This window comes from Neophocaena asiaeorientalis, unplaced genomic scaffold, assembly GCF_003031525.2.
Source record: "Neophocaena asiaeorientalis asiaeorientalis breed wild unplaced genomic scaffold, Neophocaena_asiaeorientalis_V1.1 scaffold91, whole genome shotgun sequence".
NCBI lineage: Eukaryota > Metazoa > Chordata > Mammalia > Artiodactyla > Phocoenidae > Neophocaena > Neophocaena asiaeorientalis.
In genome coordinates, this window is record NW_020173198.1 from 1,814,936 (window position 1) to 1,833,089 (window position 18,154).

At 47.1% G+C, this 18,154-nt stretch overlaps 2 protein-coding genes and 1 long non-coding RNA gene across 11 annotated transcripts in view; 2 read left to right on the plus strand and 1 right to left on the minus strand.

Moving 5' to 3' along the window:
• Window positions 1–1,279, minus strand: part of LOC112399202 (uncharacterized) — a 12,961-nt gene extending 11,682 nt beyond the window's left edge. The window contains exon 1 of the long non-coding RNA XR_003003190.1: window positions 1,190–1,279. This is a non-coding gene — a long non-coding RNA (uncharacterized LOC112399202). The remainder of the gene's footprint in view (window positions 1–1,189) is intronic.
• Window positions 1,011–12,158, plus strand: TMEM219 (transmembrane protein 219). Of its 5 annotated transcripts, none has more exons than XM_024744222.1 (6): window positions 1,011–1,156; window positions 2,444–2,645; window positions 2,739–2,928; window positions 9,179–9,408; window positions 10,852–11,021; window positions 12,059–12,142. In XM_024744222.1, exons 2-5 carry the CDS (start codon window positions 2,481–2,483, stop codon window positions 10,987–10,989), a joined length of 723 nt encoding a protein of 240 aa, XP_024599990.1. In that variant the 5' UTR covers window positions 1,011–1,156; window positions 2,444–2,480; the 3' UTR covers window positions 10,990–11,021; window positions 12,059–12,142. The 5 variants fall into 5 exon arrangements, with proteins under 5 accessions (XP_024599990.1, XP_024599991.1, XP_024599988.1 ...); XM_024744223.1 differs by having other exon boundaries at window positions 1,027–1,156; window positions 2,447–2,645; XM_024744220.1 differs by lacking the exon at window positions 1,011–1,156 and adding an exon at window positions 1,290–1,406 and having other exon boundaries at window positions 2,447–2,645; window positions 12,059–12,158.
• Window positions 12,159–13,322: 1,164 nt separating this feature from the next.
• Window positions 13,323–18,154, plus strand: part of TAOK2 (TAO kinase 2) — an 18,043-nt gene continuing 13,211 nt past the window's right edge. For 3 of the 5 annotated variants that reach the window (XR_003003189.1, XM_024744218.1, XM_024744215.1), the window contains exons 1-6: window positions 13,515–13,647; window positions 16,712–16,878; window positions 17,057–17,128; window positions 17,219–17,320; window positions 17,819–17,864; window positions 17,997–18,093. Coding sequence is in view for 4 of the 5 variants with exons in the window: in XM_024744218.1 (XP_024599986.1) it covers window positions 16,747–16,878; window positions 17,057–17,128; window positions 17,219–17,320; window positions 17,819–17,864; window positions 17,997–18,093 (449 nt within the window). In the remaining variant the exon portion in view is untranslated. Of the gene's footprint in view, window positions 13,648–16,711; window positions 16,879–17,056; window positions 17,129–17,218; window positions 17,321–17,818; window positions 17,865–17,996; window positions 18,094–18,154 lie in introns of all 5 variants that reach the window. The other 2 variants (XM_024744216.1, XM_024744217.1) reach the window with 2 other exon arrangements.

An 18,154-nucleotide genomic window follows, 5' to 3' on the forward strand; every position in this document is an offset into this window, starting at 1 on the left:
AAAAAAAAAAAAAAAAAAAAAAAAAAAAGAAATCACTGCCAAATCCAACATCATGAAGCTTTCCCATGTTTCTTTCTAACAGTTGTATAGTTTCAGCTCTGACATTTAGTTCTTCCATGAATTTGGGGGTTTTTTTTGTTTGGTTGTTTTTTTGGCCATGCGGCATTTAGGATCTTAGTTCCCTGACCAGGGATGGAACTGGTGCCCCCAGCAGTGGAAGCCGGGAATCTTACCCACTGGACCGCCAGGGAAGTCCCCTTCCATGCATTTTGAATTAACTTTTGCATAGGGTGTAAAGTAAGAGTTTAATAACTTCATTCTTTTGCACGTGGATATCCAGTTTTCCTAACACCATTTGTTGCAAAGACAAGCTTTTCTCCACTGAATGGTCTTGGTACCCTTGTTGAATATCATTTGACCATATACGAGAGGATTTTGGGTGGTTGTATAGAAGGATATGGTCTCTGCTTTAAGAAAGCCTCAGTAGAATTGAATACTCAGATTATGTTTCAAACAGCATTTTTCCAGTGCTGGTTGTGTGCTCACTGGGTTCATGTTTTCCCACACTTTACCTCTTCATCTTCCTATCCAACAAGTGAGATACATAAGATGATCCCCTTTCACAGAGGAGTAAACTCAGTCCCCAGAAGAGCACGGTTATGTCTTATGTAGGGGCAGGGACAGAGTCAGGATTTAAACCCAAAGTTCTTGGCTCCACGTGTCCTGCTATTTCAGGTTAAGATGGACCTCGTGTTCTCATCTCTAAAATGCGGGCAGAAGTGAAATGAGAGGTCTCTATTGAGCAGCCTTGCAGCTGTAGGATCTATGCAGATCTATGTAGGATCCTGGCAGCTATGCATTAAGGAGTCGCCAAAAGCCAGGGACCAAGCGCGAGGTGTACACGTTAAACACTATTAGACTGCAGAGAAGAACGGAACTCAAACCCCAAGGCCAGCCCGGAAGGCCAGAGTCCTAGGACCGGAGCCCCGCCCCCGGGCGGACCCCAAGTCCTTACCCGGAACCAGGGCGCGGCTGGGCTGTGCTACTGGTGCGGGTGAGAGACGAGCAAAAGAAAATAGTCTGCGACGAGAGTCTCGTTGAAGTGCCCCAATGGTCTCTCCGGATGGAGAGTTAACAGTTTCACAACGTCTCTAGGGTTAGTTCCCTTGCCTCTCTCCCTTTTACTCACCTCCCGCGGTGTTATTTTTCCCCTTCGGCCCTGCATTGGATGTCCTCTTGGTACGCCCCCACCCTGACCAGGAGGGGCGAGGCGGCCGCCCGCGTGGGCACTGCGCATGCGAATCCCGCAGACTGAGGGTGGGGTGGGGTGGGAGCACGGACCCCGCCCCTTCGCGGCTCCTCGCGTGACGTCGCGGGGGGCGCCGGCCTCCGCCCGGCTGCGAGCGGTGAGAGCGAGCGGCGGGCTGACTCGACGCTGCTACAGCGGGAAGGGATATGGGTGTTGAGTTTCTGCTGGAGGGGCTTTGCGGGGGAGGGGAGGCCTAGGTGCACCAACAGCCGCCGACCTTCAGGCTCTACCCTCCTCCTTCCTACCTTTTACCCCTTTACAGATGTTCCGGGACGGGAGGCAGGGCCAGGGCTGTGCGTTTGTGACACCTGCATTTCCCTGGAGCCCTCCTTCTCTCCCATCCCATATGTTTATCTTGCCTTCCAGATGTTCCTTTTCATCAGGCTCTTCTCGCCAGGGAAAGCACACTCCACTTGGAAGCTGGAGACGGGTTTCAGACCCTGGCCCTACCACTCCTTTGTTAAAGTGCCCGAGCCTCAGTTTTCCCCACAGTCTTTTTGCCTTGCTTCATCTGGTTTTGAAGATCAATATGACCCAGAGGAATAGAAAGGAAATGGACATTTGTTCAGTTCCTGCAAGGCCAAGTACTATGCAAACTGTTTTATCTGCTCCATTTAGTCCTCACTACTTGATGTTCTTAGAACTCCCATTTCACAGATTCTTAAGCTCACAGAGGTTCGCTGATTTTTCTCACATAGCCAGTGAGTGGCAGAGGAGGACTCAAATTGAGTTTAGCTCCAAAGTGGAGTTCTTTTTCATCAGACGCTTCCCTTGTCTGGGCTATCAGCTGGAACTGTTCTTCAGCCAAACCCTAGCCCCAGAACAGTTGCTTCCTGAATCTCTCCCGTTGAGAATTCTCCTTTTCGAGTTCCTTTTTCCAGTACAGCGTGCTCTGCTCTGCTTCCACCTTGATTACTTCAGAAATGAAATGCAGCAAACATTTATTGAGTGGTGCCTGGAGATGAACGCTTGGAGTCAAGAGCCTTGGGTTCTTGTCCTGGCTCTGCCACTAACTGGCTGTGTGGCCTTGGCCAAGTCCCTTGTCTTCTTGGTGCTTTCACTTCCTTTGAGTAAAATGGGTAAGTGCCTTCTTACTGGCAGGCTCTTGTCCAGGTCTCCCTTCCTGTCCTCCAGCAGGCTCTCCCTGGAGGCCCAGACCCCTCTGCTCCCCATGGGCAGCTGCCAGGCAGGGCACAACCTGCATCTCTGCCTGGCCCACCACCCACCTCTGGTCTGTGCCGCTTTGATCTTGCTGCTTCTTGGCCTTTCTGGCCTGGGCCTTGGTGGCTTCCTCCTCACCCACAAGACTGGCCTGCGCAGCCCTGACATCCCTCAGGTGAGTACTCACCCTCCGGCTCATCCTTCCCCTGCAGGCCAGCTCTTGCTGCTGATCTCCTCTCACCTCTCCCCACCTTCCTTTTGCACACAGGACTGGGTCTCCTTCTTGAGATCTTTTGGCCAGCTGACCCTGTGCCCCATGAATGGGACAGTCAAAGGGAAGTGGCGTGGGTCTCACGTCGTGGGCTTACTGACCACTTTGAACTTCGGAGATGATCGAGACAGGAACAAGACCCAGACATTCCAAGCCCAGGTCCAGGGTAGTCGTATGGGATTGAAAGGTGAGACCAAGGAGGACTGTGGGGTTGGATATCAGAACATTCAGAGGTGGGCCCTGCCCCTGACCTCACCATCCTGGTGACCTTGGGCACATCTCTGAGCGTTAGTCACTTCTGCTGTAATAGGACTAGATACTTTCAGTGAACACAGTGCCCACTGTGTAGGGTCTCTATAAATGCTTCATCTCTCCCCTTCCAACTTTGAGGTTCTTTGATTCTATCCTTGGAGGTGTGATGAGATGGGCAAGATTTGACCTAAAGTTTTTTCTCAACCCTCTTCATCCCTTGGGGCTTCTGTTAGAGGCACCTTCTTTTTCCTCAGGGATATCAGAGAAACATGTTCTGTTTATTTAAACTAGTGTCTTTAGTGCCTGTTATGTGCTTAGCACAGCTCTGTGTGCTATGAAGGATCCAGAAAAATCAGACATCCTCCATTCCTAAATTGCTTAGAGTCTTCTGGGAAGATGAAGAGTGAGAGTGAGTCAGAGGGTGCCATTAATTCCTGTGTGAGATTTGGCCTCAAGTTCCTTATCTAAAAAATGTGGAGATGAAGAAGGAGGAGAGAAAGGTGGAATTCTTAGACTTCTGAGGTCCTTTCCAACACGATTGTTCTAAGATTCTCCTATGAGTCAATAGGTGTATGTGTGTGTAGGCACACATACGCATATTGGCAGGTGAGAGTAGGTCTCTGTATTGCCAAGTGTACGTGTGTGTGATCAGAGAGCAAGAGAAAAGGAATGTGTCTGATTATATAGACTCAGGACAATTTCTCCTGTTCTTTTTATGTAAAAAATGTAATAGCTTTATTGAGGTAAGACTCACATGCCATGAAGTACACCTGTTTAAAATGTACAAGTGAACGGCTTTTTTATATTCACAAAAGTGTACAACCGGCACCACTGTCAATTCTAGACCATTTTCATTACCTGACAAAGAAATCCTGTTCCCATTAGCATGCACTTCCCTTTTTCTCCTAACCTTCCAGCCCTAGGCAATGAGTAACTACTTTCTGTCTCTGCAGATTTGCCTATTCCAGACATTTCATATAATATGTGGTCTTTTGTGACCGGCTTCTTTCACTTAGCATAATGTTTTCAAGGCTCATCCATGTTGTATAATATGTTAGTACTTCATTTACTTTTATTGCTGAAGAGCATTCACTATACACGTATTCCACATTTTATTTATCTGTTCATCAGTTGATGGACATTTGGATTGTTTCCACTTCTTGTCCATTATGAATGATGCTGCTCTGAACACTCATGTACAAGTTATCGCATTACCATATGTTTTCATTTCTTTTGGGTATGTACCTAGGAGTGGAATTTCTGGGTCATATGGTAACTCTGTGTTTAATCTTTTTTTTTTTAAATTAATTAATTAATTAATTAATTTTTGGCTGCATTGGGTCTTCGTTGCTGCACGTGGGCTTTCTCTAGTTGCAGCGAGCAGGGACTACTCTTCATTGTGGTGCGCGGGCTTCTCATTGCGGTGGCTTCTCTTGTTGAGGAGCACGGGCTCTAGGCACGCAGGCTCAGTAGTTGTGGCGCATGGGCTTAGTTACTCTGCGGCATGGGGGATCTTCCCGGACCAGGGATCGAACCTGTGTTGCATTGGCAGGCAGATTCTTAACCACTGTGCCACCAGGGAAGTCCCTATGTTTAATCTTTTGAGGAACTGCCAGACTGTTTTCCAAAGTGGCTGTACCGTTTTATATTCCTACCAGCAGTGTATGAGAGTTCTAATTTCTTCACATCCTCACCAACACTGGTTATTTCCTGTTTTCTTGACTACAGCTGTCCTAGTCAGTGTGAAGTGATATCTAACTAAGGTTCTAATTTGCATTTTCTTTAATTATATTGAAATATAGTTGATTTACAATGTTGCGTTAATTTCTGCTGTACAGCAAAGTGATTCAGTTATACATATATATATTCTTTTTCATGTTCTTTTCCATTATGGTTTATCACAGAATATTGAATATAGTGCCCTGTGCTATACAGTAGGATCTTATTGTTTATCCATCCTATATATAATAGTGTAGTTTGCATCTGCTAATCCCAAACTCCCAATCCTTCCCTCCCCAACCCCCCCTTCCCCTTGGAAACCACAAGTCTCTGCTTTATATCTGTGAGTCTGTTTCTGTTTCGTAGATATGTTCATTTGTGTTGTATTTTAGATTCCACGTATAAGTGATATCATATGGTATTTGTCTTTCTCTTTCTGACTTACTTCACTTGGTGTGATAATCTCTAGGTCCATCCATGTCGCTGAAAAATGGCATTATTTCATTCTTTTTTATGGCTGAGTAGTATTTAGTTTGTTTCCATGTCTTGGCTATTGTGAATAGCGCTGCTATGAACATAGGGGTGCATGTATCTTTTTGAATTATGGTTTGGCTGGATATATGCTGCCCAGGAGTGGGATTGCTGGGTCATATGGCAACTCTATTTTTAGTTTTTTATGGACCCTCCATACTGTTTTCCATAGTGGCTGCACCAATTTACATTCCCACCAACAGTGTAGGAGTGTTCCCTTTTCTCCACACCTCCTCCAGCATTTGTTATTTGTAGACTTTTTAATCATGGCTACTCTGAATGGTGTGAGGTGGTAACCACCTCATTGTAGTTTCGATTTACATTTCTCTAATAATTAGCAATGATAAGCATCTTTTGATGTGCATATTGGCCATCTTTATGTCTTCTTTGGAGAAATGTCTATTTAGATCTTCTGCCCATTTTTCGATTGTGTTGTTTGTTTTTTGGTTTGAGTTGTGTGAGCTGTTTGTATATTTTGGAAAAAGCCCTTATCGGTTGCATCATTTGATTTGCATTTTCTTGATAACTAATGATATTGAACATTTTTTCATGTGCTTATTGGCCATTTGTATATCTTCTTCGGAGAAATGTATATTCAGAATCTTTGCCCATTTTAAAAATCGAATAATTTTTCTTTTAATTATTGAGTTTTAGGAGTTTTGTTTATGCTTTCTAGATCCAGGCCTCTTACCTGATGTATGATTTGCAGATTTTCTCTCCCATTCTCTGCGTTGTCTTTTCACTTTGTTGATGGTGTGCTTTGAAGCACAAACATTTTTAATTTAGATGAAGTCCAGTTTATCTATTTTTTTGTTGTCATTGCTTGTGATTTTAGTACTATATCTATGAAGACTTGCCTAACCCAAAGTCACTAAATATAGGTTTTCCTGTATTTTCTTCTAAGAATTTTATAGTTTTAGCTCTTCCAGTTAGGTTTGTGATCCATTTTGAGTTAATTTTTTTGTGTATGGTATGAGGATGGAGTCCAGGTTTATTCATTTGCAGGTACTATTCATTTGTCCCAGCACGTTTTGTTGAGAAGACTATTCTTTCCTCATTGAATAGCCTTTGCACTCTTACTGAAAAGCAATCGACCATAGACATATGGGTTTATTTCTGGACTCTCAGTTCTATTCCACTGATCCATGTCTATGCTTATGCTAGTACAACACCGTTTTGATCACTGTAGCTTTGTAGTAAGTTTTGAAATTAGAAAATGTGAATTCTCCAGCTTTGTTCTTTTTTTTTTTTTTTAAGATTGTTTTGGTTATTCCAGATCCCTTGAACTTCTATATTAATTTTAGGATCAGCTTGTCAGTTTCTGCTTCTTCATGGTTAGAAACAAAGTAATAACATCAAAGGTTTTTGGACCAAGTAAAAAGTAATCACATATGACTGCATCATCTAATCAGTAATTGTTGAGCACCTACTATGTACCAAGCATGGGGAATACAGAGATCTGGTAAGATGTGGATCCTTACCACAAGTCACTCACAATCTAGCAAGGATACAGATGTGAACAGAAGTAAATACCTTTGAGTGTGTGCAGTAGAATACAAGGTACAGTGAGCGTACTCATAAGTCCATCAAGCAGGGATGGTGAAGACAGGCTTTTCCAAGGATATGGGGCTTGAGCTGAGGCTTGAGGGAGGCTTAGCAATGTGCCCTTCCAGCCAGAGGGAAGAGCATATGCAAAGGCATGCAGATGGGATTATGATGGCACATTTAGGAACTTCCAGGGGTTCAGTCTGACTGGTGCAGGGGAAGGAGTGTAGAATGAGTGGCAGGAGATGGGTCTGAAGAAGCAGGCAGAATCCCATGGAGAGTCCCTTGTGCCAAGCCAAGGTAATTGGGCTTTATCCAGGACATTTGGCTAACTCAAAGAGTTTGATCAGGAAAATAGAATTTTGTTATTATTCTTTTTAAAAGATCATACTCTATTGGCTGACTGCCGGGAAAGAATGTGTCCAGATGCACAAAGACCAGTTAGGAGGTGGTTGCGATAAAAAGGTGACTTATCTGAGCTAAGACAGTGGTGTGAAAGAAGGGGGACTGATTTGAGAGAGTCGACAGAAGTGTGGGATGGACAGGATTTGGTGACAGATTCGATCAGGGGAACATAGAAGAAAGGGGAATCCTCTTACAGAATTTTACATGTATGTTTCTCAGTTGCAATTATAATGTATATACCGGTTTGTATTTCTTTTTTCACTTTATGACATCGTGTTTTTTGTATTACTGAATGGCCAGAACATTATTATTTTAACGGATGTAAATTGATCTGTTAATTGGTTAGGCCATCATTTATTAATGCTTTCTTTATTGATAAACATTTTTATTATTTTCTGGTATTTTTTATGAAAACACAATAAACATTTGGTATACTTTGCACTTTTCTTTTGAATCTTTTTCTTAGGATTAGTTTCTGCAAGTGGTATTACTGAGTCAGAGAGTATGGACCTTTTTTTCTAAATACACAAATTCATTTTATTGTGGATTCAGACTACAGAGAAGTGTACAAAGCAAATGTAAAAGTCCTCCTTACCTTCTCTGCAGAGTCCACAGTTTGGTGGGCATCCTCTTAGTCCTTCTCTGTCTTCATTTAAAATTGCAACAGGGGGCTTCCCTGGTGGCACAGTGGTTGAGAGTCTGCCTGCCGATGCAGGGGACACAGGTTCGTGCCCCGGTCCGGGAGGATCCCACGTGCCGCGGAGTGGCTGGGCCCGTGAGCCATGGCCGCTGAGCCTGCGTGTCCAGAGCCTGTGCTCCGCAACAGGAGAGGCCACGACAGTGAGAGGCCCGCATACCGCAAAAAAATAATAATAATAAAATAAATAAATAGATAGTAAAACTGCAACAGAAACAGCCAAATTGTCTTCTAAAAGTGTCACCAGTGGAGAGCGCCCATTTCTCCACATTTCAACAACTCTTGTTATTGTCAGTCTTTTTAATTTTTACCAATTTAATGGTCTAAGGAATTACCTGATTGTTTTAAATTTACTTTCTCCTGATTGCTAGTGAGGTTGAGCATCTTCTTATAGGTTTATTGGCCATTTTCATGTCTTCTCTGAATTTCCTATTCATATCCTTTACTTATTTTTCTTTTAAGTTATTTGTCTTTATCTTCTGAATTTTTTTAGAAGATCTTTATACATTCTGGATAGTAAACCCTTTTGCCAATTAAATATGTTATAGGTATTTTCAGCCATTCTGTGACTTTTTTTTTTAACTTATCTTTCATTGTATAGTTTAAGATAAGATAGAACTTATCTTTCATTGCTCTTAGTTTTTAATGAAATTTATTGCTCTTGTCCTCTACTCGGTCTTTTAGGTTTTGTGTCTTTTTTTGGAAGGCCTTTCTTTCCCACTTTAAAGTTAGAAAATATTTGTATTTTGTTTTAATACTTGCTTAGGTTTTTGTTTTGTTTTGTTTTAGTCTATTTGCATAGGTCTTTAATACATCTGGACTTTATAGTGTGAGGCAAGAGTCTGACTTTTTTTTCCCAAATGGAAATTGTCCCAAGGCCATTGACTGAGTAGGCCATCCTTTTCCCACTAATTTGAAATGGTATGTGAACCTTTTAATGGATTTGAGTAGTAGTGGAAAACTGCTTTCTTAAAAAGAACGAACTAGTTTATACAAATTGACATCAGCAATGTGTATTTACCCCAGTTTTGCTGCAGCTTTCCAAGTATTGGTATGATTGTTTTATTGATTGTGAGCTAATTTAAATTAATTTTTATTTATATCGGTACACAGCTATTTTCATTTCTCAGTGATGCAAATGATGGTATTAGAGGACTTTACTGAATAGAATCAATGCCAAAATACCTGGTATAGTAGGAAGCCTACATAAGTGACTAGCTGTCTAAAGATTGATGACTCCCATCCCACCCTACATTTTCTTCCGTCTCCTCCCCTGTGCCTCTCATAGGATCTTCTGCAGGAGAGCTGGTCCTCATTACAGCCAGGGTGACCACAGAAAGGACCCCAGGAACCTGCCTGTATTTTAGTGCTGCTCCAGGAATCCTGCCCTCCAGCCAGCCACCCATGTCCTGCTCGGAAGAGGGAGCAGGAAATGCCACCCTGAGCCCTAGGATGGCTGAGGAGTGTGTCAGTGTCTGGAGCCACGAAGGTCTTGTGCTCACCAAGTTGCTCACCTCCGTAAGAGCCTCAGATTGTTGGGGTTTCATAAACTGCCATGCTGAATGCTGTGTCTTGATGGCTTCTGGACGCAATTTTACCTAGTAGAAAAGCACAGGCTTTATAATCCTGCCTCAGGTTCTGTGACCTTGAGCAAGCATGTGGGCCTCTCTGAAACTCAGCTTCCTCAGCTGTAAAATAGGAAACATGATGCTGTCTCCTAATACCAACAAATAAGGATAAATGAGAATGAATGTAAAGCGCCTGGTACATAATAGAGATTGGATAAATGACAGCTATTACTATTAACAATTGTCTATAGATACAATAAAACATGATCTTCACCTCAAAGGAATTCAGAAGCTGTAATAAGAGGCAGAATGGGCTAATTGCTATCATTGGGGTGTGAGCAAAGTGTTATTCAAACAGAGTAAGGACCAATTAACTCTGACTTGAACGTTTATGGAGAGTGCTTCACCAAGAAGGTGGCATTTAAGAAAGGGAATTGTTTAGGATAGTTTATACCTTACTAAGTGCTTTCAGTTTCATTACCTCATTTGATCTTAAAATAGCCTTTTTAAGGCTGTTATGAGGTAGCTGTTATTATCTCATTTTACAGATGAGGAAACAGACTTAGAGGGAGTGAATTGCTCCAGGCCACACAACTGGTTAAGTGGCAGAGCCAGGATTGCAACTTACAGCCTTCTGACTTCCAAGTCCCAGGCTCATTCTGCTCTGTCAGGATGATCCTTGAAGAATGAGGAGGACATGGGCAGGAATGCAGTAGAGGCGGTTCAGGAGAGGGGAGATACATTCCAGGCAAAGGGACCAGCATGAGTACAGGCCTAGGGATTGAAAAGTGTTCAGGCTTCAGGAGCACTCCACGACGAGGGCTTAGGCATGACATAGAGGAAGAGACAAAAGAGATGCAGGGGCCAGGTCATGAGGCACCGTGAGGCCTGGCTAAGATGCTGTGACTTGATACTGCAGGCCATGGGAGTCACTGGTGCTGGGTGGACAAGACTGGCTAGGTGTAGGAGAGAGACCAGTTAGGAGGCTGCTTCATACTGTTCCCTCACATTTGCAAAGACCCTGGTGAGGAGCATGACCTGGGAGCTTGGAATCAGAGACCTTGGTTTCCAGACCTGGCCCTGCTTGCACATTCCAAAATGTAGACAATAGTGAACTTTCCTATCTCCTGGAGTCATTATAGGGGTTCAGTTTAAATGTTTGGGCAAGAAAGCGGTTTGTAGACCATTGAGACAAATGTTAGCTTGCATGAAAATAAGAATAGAATTTTCCCAATTTTAGTTGCTCCCTGGATGTGGAGAGCCCTCTCCCCCATGGAGGCTTCTCTCTATAGCCCTTGGGCTGGGGGTATCTAAGATATCTTCCCAAGGGAAGATTCTCCACAGTCCCTTCTCTCTCCATCATTCCTCCTCCCCTTCCTGTCCCCACCCCTAGGAGGAGCTGGCTCTGTGTGGCTCTAGGCTGCTGATTTTGGGCTCCTTCCTGCTTCTCTTCTGTGGCCTTCTCTGCTGTCTCACTGCTGTGTGCTTCCACCCACGCCGGGAGTCCCACTGGTCTAGAACCCGGTTCTGAGGGCACTGGCCTAGTTCCCGTCTCGTTCTCAGGTAAGGTTCTCTGATTCAGTCCTGTGGGAATAGGGGATGGGGTGTGAGTGGCAGTTGTAACTGAGACAGAGCTTTTCCTAAACAATATGGTTTGGTTTTACTTATTTTTGTACTTTATATATGTGGAATCATACATATTCTTTTGCGACTGACTTCTTTCAGTTAACATTCTGATTTTAAGATTCATCCATAGCTGTAGTTCACATCCAAGCTTTTTGGCAACAGCAGTGAATTAAGGGGGTTCAAATTTGATGATGTGTCCTGGATATGAAGCATGTTTGTCTTGCTTTTGTCCTGAAATTCTGATACCCAGTTTTATGATGCAAATTTTGTAAAATTCATCTTGAACTGCTCAAAAGGATTGATGATGCCCTTTTACTGGACACACACTATGTGCCCAAGCGCTTCATATGCACCTGATCTTTTACATTAGCCATCATTGCATTAGAAAAGTTGATTCTGCTAGCAGGATCTTTGCAGGGACACAGCCTCCAAAGTGGGGGTAGGACATATTGGCTAACTGGTTAGTCCATCAGCTCATTAAGGTTAAAAAAAAAAAAAGTTCTTTAAAAAATCTCACCCTTTCAGTTGAGTCTCATATAATTCAAGAGTCATATATTGTGCACCCAGCTCTTAAACTGTTCTCAGCTTCAGCTGGCTGCTGTGCCCTAGGAAATAACTGTGGGAGAAGAGGAAACAGCTCAGACCCAGGGAAGGTGCTGACCAGAGGAGCTGGACCCTCAAGATCAACTTTGCTTATATTGCTTAGGGCTAGGCCTGACTGCTCCAACCACCTACTTGGGTTGGGAAAAGGTGGAACCCTCTTAGCCTTTCTTAGATCTGAGCAGACTGGGAAAGGAAGGCTTTCTGGCTCCTGGCAGATCCTGGGATCCTGAGGCCATCTCAGTTGGAATAAGTGCCTGTACCTATCTCTAGTTGTCACTTCCTCTGCTCCTTCCCCAATTTCTGCAGCCATACCAGAGCTTCCTCCAAAGGCCCTCTGACCTGCCCTGTTTTTTTATTTTGTTTCTCTCCAGGTGTGAATCAACTTCTTGGGCCTTGATTCAGAGTTGGAAGAGATATTACAAAAGTGGAGAGCTGGAATGTGGGGGAAATAAAAGGTTTTTTTGCCCAGTGTTTCCCAGGGTGTTTATTGGGGATTGGATTGAGGTGGGAATTTTAAGGTAGAGAGTCTCGGGAGGTTTAGGGGATTTTTCCTTGTTGACTCTTTAGTTTGGGTTGGTATAGGGCATAAGGTTACTGCAGATCTTGGGTATGGTCATGGAAATGCTTTGACATAAATGCATTGTGACCTTGTGCAGGTCATGCTGCCGTGAAGGGCCTCAGCCTCCTGAAGGGATGTGACAGATTGAGTTTTCTCAGCAAAGATTCCTCGAACTTGGGAGCCCACGACCAGGCTGGATAGTTACTAACCAGGACAGTCCGTTTTCCCGCCTTTTCCGCGCCCAGCAGCAGTCTTCCCTTACCCCTCCCAACCTCTACCCTGCACGCAGGCGCAGATCACGGCTTCTTATTTCCTTCCACCCGCGCCCCCTCAAAGCTTCCCCTAGCAACAAGCTCGGGCTCCGCGCTAAGGCGGGGCGAGCGCATGCGCTGCAGCCCTTTCCACCACCAGTTGTCGGACAGCGCGCTGGGCTCCTCCTTCTGCAAGACTAGCCCTGCTCCCCACCTCCTCCCACCCAGGGTCCGCGTGGCGGGGCGCGCGCGCACTCTGGCTGGGTTGCTGCCCAGCTCTCTGGCCGCATCCTTAAGGAGAGAGGGGCGGGGCTGTTTCCTTTGGGGCCCCGCCCCCTTGGCCCGGCGTCCATACCGCGCCTGCGCGCTCCCGCCCGGTCTCCATCTTGGAATTGGGAGGAAGAGGGAGAGGGAGACTGGGACGAGACCGGGGCTGTGGTGCGGAGAGGCTGAGACTGAGAAAAGGAGAGGGGGAGAGGGCACGGGGACCGCCCTTAGCTACAGTCTTTCAGCTGTCCTCGAGAAAGAGAAGGGGAAAGGGAGGGGACCGGGGCGGGAGTGGGGGCTGTCACCCTCGGACCCCGGCGTGAGAGGGGCCGTGCGGTCGGACGTCCTCGGGGTAGGCCCCCTGTCGGTGGCCGAAGACCTGGGGCTCAGTCCCCTCGGTCCCGAATTTCCGGACCTGACCCCACGCTTCTCAAATATCCGGGTCTCAGCCCCTGAGATTCCAGATATCCGGGACTCGGGTCCCAACCTTTCTAAACCTGGGACTCTGTTTCACAGGGTTTCAAATATCTGGGGTTCAGGACCCTGCGTGCACCAGTATCCGGGGTTCATTCCCCACGAGTTCAAATATCAGATTCGGCCTCCCCCTGTTCAGATATCTGGAGTTAAGACCCCACAATCAGAAATCCGGGACTCAGCAACTGTCGCCCTCGAGGAAAAGGAGGACTGGACCGCGAGGTCAGATCAGGTTGTCACCCCCTCCCCTCCAGGGGAGGCTTCCCGGGCCCGCCCCTTAGGAAGGGCGAAAGCCGAGGAAGAGGTGGCAAGGGGAAAGGTCTCCTTGCCCCTCTCCCTGCTTGGCAGAGCCGCTGGAGGACCCCAGGAGGAGGCGGAGGCGCTGGGGCACCATAGTGACCCCTACCAGGTGAGACACGGGCTGCAGGGGCGCGGGTCCCTGTGTCTAGCTTGAGAAGAGAGGGTGCTGCTTTCTGGGAAGCTGGGCCTGGGTAGGCTCTCTCCTCAGGATGGGGAAGCCTAGCTGGGCCAGTGGTCAGCCTCTGGCTAGCCTTGCCTTCTGCTGCCACCCTCTTCCCCTTCCTTTTCCCTTCATTATGTCTGGTTGATGAGGGACCTCAGGTGACAGGGTCTCTGATGTCACGGGGGTCACACCCTAAGGTGCTTGAGCTAATCAGATGGATTTGCACCCTTCTGGTTTTCTCCCTGTTTACTTTGCCCCTCACAGCTACCCCTTCATGATTGTAACTCTCTTTCCTCTGGGGTGTTAATTCCCATGCCTCTGGTCCCCATGGTGGGTCTGCTTATCTGTTTTTTAGGCATGGTCTGCTTGGGTTTCTTGTCCTTTCAAGGAAGTGTATATGTGCATTTGTGTTTAGGGGTGCTTGGCAGTATTTCCCCCAGCTGTTGTTACCTTCCAGCCTCTTGCTGTGATGGTATAAGTAATCTAATTTGTCAAGCGATTTATCATTTACAAAGTGCTCTACATCCATTCTCTCATTCATCTCCCCCCTCATTCATCTGGTGAGGGGGCTCTTTTACTGCCTTCTTCCCATTTTACAGTTGAGGCTATTGAGGCCCAGAGAGGTTGCCCAAGGTCACACAGCAGCAGAATAGGATTGGAACCCAGGTCCTTGAACAAGTCTTACCTGTGTTCTGTACCTGTCTCTTGTCATCTCTTTTCTTCTGTGCCTAGGTTTAGCCATGGGTCCAGAAGAGAATGGATTGGGGTGAGATTTAAGAATGGGAGAGAGAAGAGCTTCCTTTTTAGGAGGCCTATACTCAGAAGCTTTTCCTGATGGGAGGCTCTGGCCCCTGCCTTCTGCCTCATGGATTTTTCTCTCCACTGTGACCTTCATCTTTCCCCTCATCCCAGTCTTTGGCCTGGGTTCCTGAGAGGGCCATCTCTTGTGACAAATGATAGTGGTGTCTCTTAACAGTTAAAGCCAAGCTGCCGGGGGGTAGGATGATCCCCAAAGTATTAAAGCCTTGTCGTGGCGACTCTGGAGGCAGGGAAGGAAAAATCCATATGCTGAGTGTCTGCATGGTGTTCCTAAGTACGAGATCTCATTAAAAATTTCACAACAGCTCCACGCTGTAATATGTTTTACTGAAGAGAAGACCAAGTGTAAGGAACTTACTCAAAGCCTTGTTGCTGTATATTGCAGATGAAATGCACTGGTAGTGAAGCTTAGGGCGGACAGGCTTGGGTTTCCTCGTCTGTAGAATGGAGGTAACGTTGTCCATTTTAGAAGGTGGTTATGATTTAGCACAGACCTTGGTAATCACTCAGATGTTTGGTGTTTGAGGAAGAGGCCCCTTATGATGTTTTGCTGGCATCTCTTATATGTGACCTGGGGTCCTCAGTTGGCATTCTTGGTTGGGTGCAGGTAAAGAGGTCAAGAAGATTCCTTTGGCAAGCTGTGAGCACCTGCCTTTGTGTGTGGGTGTGTGGTGGGGGTGAGGGGTGCTTGGCAGGGTTGCTGGCAGAAGAATGGAGAAAGGGGCCTGCTTTGAGCGGCCTGGGAGCTGCTTGGGGCTGGGCTGAGGGCAATCAATCAATCTCCTAGGCTATTCTGAGCCCTCTGCACCCTGGGGGCCCACCAGAGAGTCAGGCTTACTCCTTGCCCTCCAGCTTCCAGTGGGGCTGAGGAGACAGAATTAACAACACAACAGGAAACAATGTGTGACAGAATATAATTACATGCTAAATTGTGAGGTGCTTTTAAGGAGCTAGAACTCTGCCCTGGGAGTTGAGCTCTGCTGAAAAACTCCTTTGTGCCTAAATTCCAACAAGTGCTTATCCAGGAGTTTGGCCTGGAATCCCCTCAGGAGGTCTTGGCTCTGATGTTCTGCTGGAGTTTTCAGTACATTTCTGGCTGGGTGCTCTAGGAGTTCTTCCCCCCAAGGGCTTGGGGTAGTCAGGGGAGGCTTCCTAGAGGAGGGGGCTGAGCTTGGGGTGAGTTGTTGAGAGAGTAATGAGTACACAGGCCTGACTGGAGAGGAGAAGATCCTGTTCTCTGACCTTGGAGAAGTCCTTCCTTTCTATGCCTCAGCGATCTCATCCATGAAATGGTGATCCTGATCTTGCCCTGCTTGTTTCATAGGGCTATTTTGAAAGCATAGTGGTAGAGGACCAGCTTTGGGCAAGTCACTTAACCCCTCTGAGTGCCTTTCCTCATCTGTAAAATAGGGGTAATAGTAACACCTCATAAGGTTGTGGTGAGGATTGAATGAGAGATAATGCATGTAAGGTGCTTACTGTATAAGCTTAATAAATGTTCTTTGTACTGCAAATGTCCTGTACCTGTGTGTGTTGCGTGTGCCATTGGACTGGACAAGTAAGGCAGCCCAGATCGCAGGCCCCCAGAGCCAGACACCATTTCTATCTCTGTCCTTCCCATTCTCGATCTCCCGCTTGCCACAGTGTCCCTAGCCCTTTTTGAGAGTGAGTCTCCTGGCCTCTGTGGGCCAGTACCCACTTGTAACAATGGCCGGATTTCCACTGCCTCCGGCCTTGGCTGTTTCCTGCTCTCTTCCAGAGTGTGAGAGGTTGAGGGAGGAGGGGGCCTCAACGCCAAGGGCAACAGGAAGGTACCTGGAAATATTTGGGGCGTGGGACTTGTGGGACAGGACGCTTGGGGATCTGGGGTTCTGGCTGGGAGGCAGAGTCTTTTATTCTTGAGGCGAGATTTAGGGGCTATAGGGAAGTGGAACTTGTTGAGGGCTGAGGGGTTGGTGAGGATGCTGAGCTCCCAGTCTTCCTTTAGTTTTAGGGACTCCAGGGACCCGGCCCTAGTGCAGTCGTTGCCAGGGCAACTTCATTTTTCTTTTTTTTTGAGCTTTGATATTGTTCCTAATCTCCCCCTGCCCTTCCTTGGTAGTGCCTCCCCCTCATTGGAACTAGGGGAGGAGGGGCCCTTTCTCTCTCTGAGGGCCCCATCTTTGTTCTGAGAGTCCCATCTTTTCACCAGGTTAAGCCCCACTCTCAGGGCCCCCAGGGGCCACCATGCCAGCTGGGGGCCGGGCCGGGAGCCTGAAGGACCCTGATGTGGCTGAGCTCTTCTTCAAAGATGACCCGGAAAAGCTCTTCTCTGACCTCCGGGAAATTGGCCATGGCAGCTTTGGAGCTGTGTACTTTGTGAGTTGAGGCTTGGGAGGGTGGGGCAGGGACTGTCTTCCCGCTGTGGACCTCCAAACAGCCCTGTACACTATTCCACCACACCAGGCTTTCCTGCCCTCTCCTGCTGGGCCAGCAAGTCTTCCTGCTACCCAGTGCTCACTGGGGGCCTTCACTACCTTCTGGTCTGGTCCTCTAGGCCCGGGATGTCCGGAATAGTGAGGTGGTGGCCATCAAGAAGATGTCCTACAGTGGGAAGCAGTCAAATGAGGTAGGTCAGGCTTGACAGACTGGTAGGAGGCAGGGGACCCCAGGCTTAAGATGCAGGCTAAGTAAGCCTCTCCTCCCCTGACCTTCTCAGAAATGGCAGGACATCATCAAGGAGGTGCGGTTCCTACAGAAGCTCCGGCATCCCAATACCATTCAGTACCGGGGCTGTTACCTGAGGGAGCACACGGCTTGGGTGAGCTGGCTCCCTGACTCTGCCCTGATCTTTGTACTCAGTACTCAGGCCCATCCTTATCCTGGTCTAGTCTCTTAGGTGGGCCCTGTTCAGGGTGTTGTTGGGCAGATCATGGGAAGGAGGAAATCTTTCCCAACCTCTGCAGTCCTCAGACAAACTCATAAGCAGCACTGTGTGTCCAGAGGGAGAGGCTGAAGAATGACATAGACTGTTAGCAGTTGAAAGCGGGCACATGGGCTGGGAGAGCTGGAGATTGAACGATGGGATTCAGATGGAGATGGTAGTGATGTCTTGGGCTCTTTCTAAGGGAGGCCCTGACTCCAGGGACTTCCCCCCACCCTCTCGTTTCCCCAGTTGTCGTTTCTCCCTGTTATTACCCTGGGACCATTGCTTGAGTAGAGGCTAGGCAAGGAGGCCCTCTGTTTTGGATCTCTCTCCAAGGGAGATAGGCCAGGGGTGGCCAGATCTGCTGATCTCTGACCCTTGACCCTTCCATAGCTGGTGATGGAGTATTGCCTGGGCTCAGCTTCTGACCTTCTAGAAGGTAAGTGATTCTTTGGCCAACAAGTGGGAGAAGGGAGAAGAGCAGAGAAGCCGTAGGGGAAGGGTTAAGGGAAGATAGTTCCAGTCCCACCCTTGGGCTCCCTCAGTTTGATGTTTTTCCCTTACTCCCCAGTGCACAAGAAGCCCCTTCAGGAGGTGGAGATTGCAGCTGTGACCCACGGGGCCCTTCAGGGCCTGGCTTATCTGCACTCCCACAACATGATCCATAGGTACAAGCAGTACTGACAATGGCTGGAGAGGGGGGGGGGGGGGCTTTTTCTCCCCACCCCC

Coding starts and splice junctions, on each gene's coding strand:
- TMEM219 (XM_024744219.1), top strand. CDS start 1,572: ATGTTCCGGGACGGGAGGCAGGGCCAGGGCTGTGCGTTTGTGACACCT. Junction 2,646..2,738: donor GCAGCCCTGACATCCCTCAG/GTGAGTACTCAC, acceptor TTTTGCACACAG/GACTGGGTCTCCTTCTTGAG. Junction 2,929..9,178: donor TAGTCGTATGGGATTGAAAG/GTGAGACCAAGG, acceptor TGCCTCTCATAG/GATCTTCTGCAGGAGAGCTG.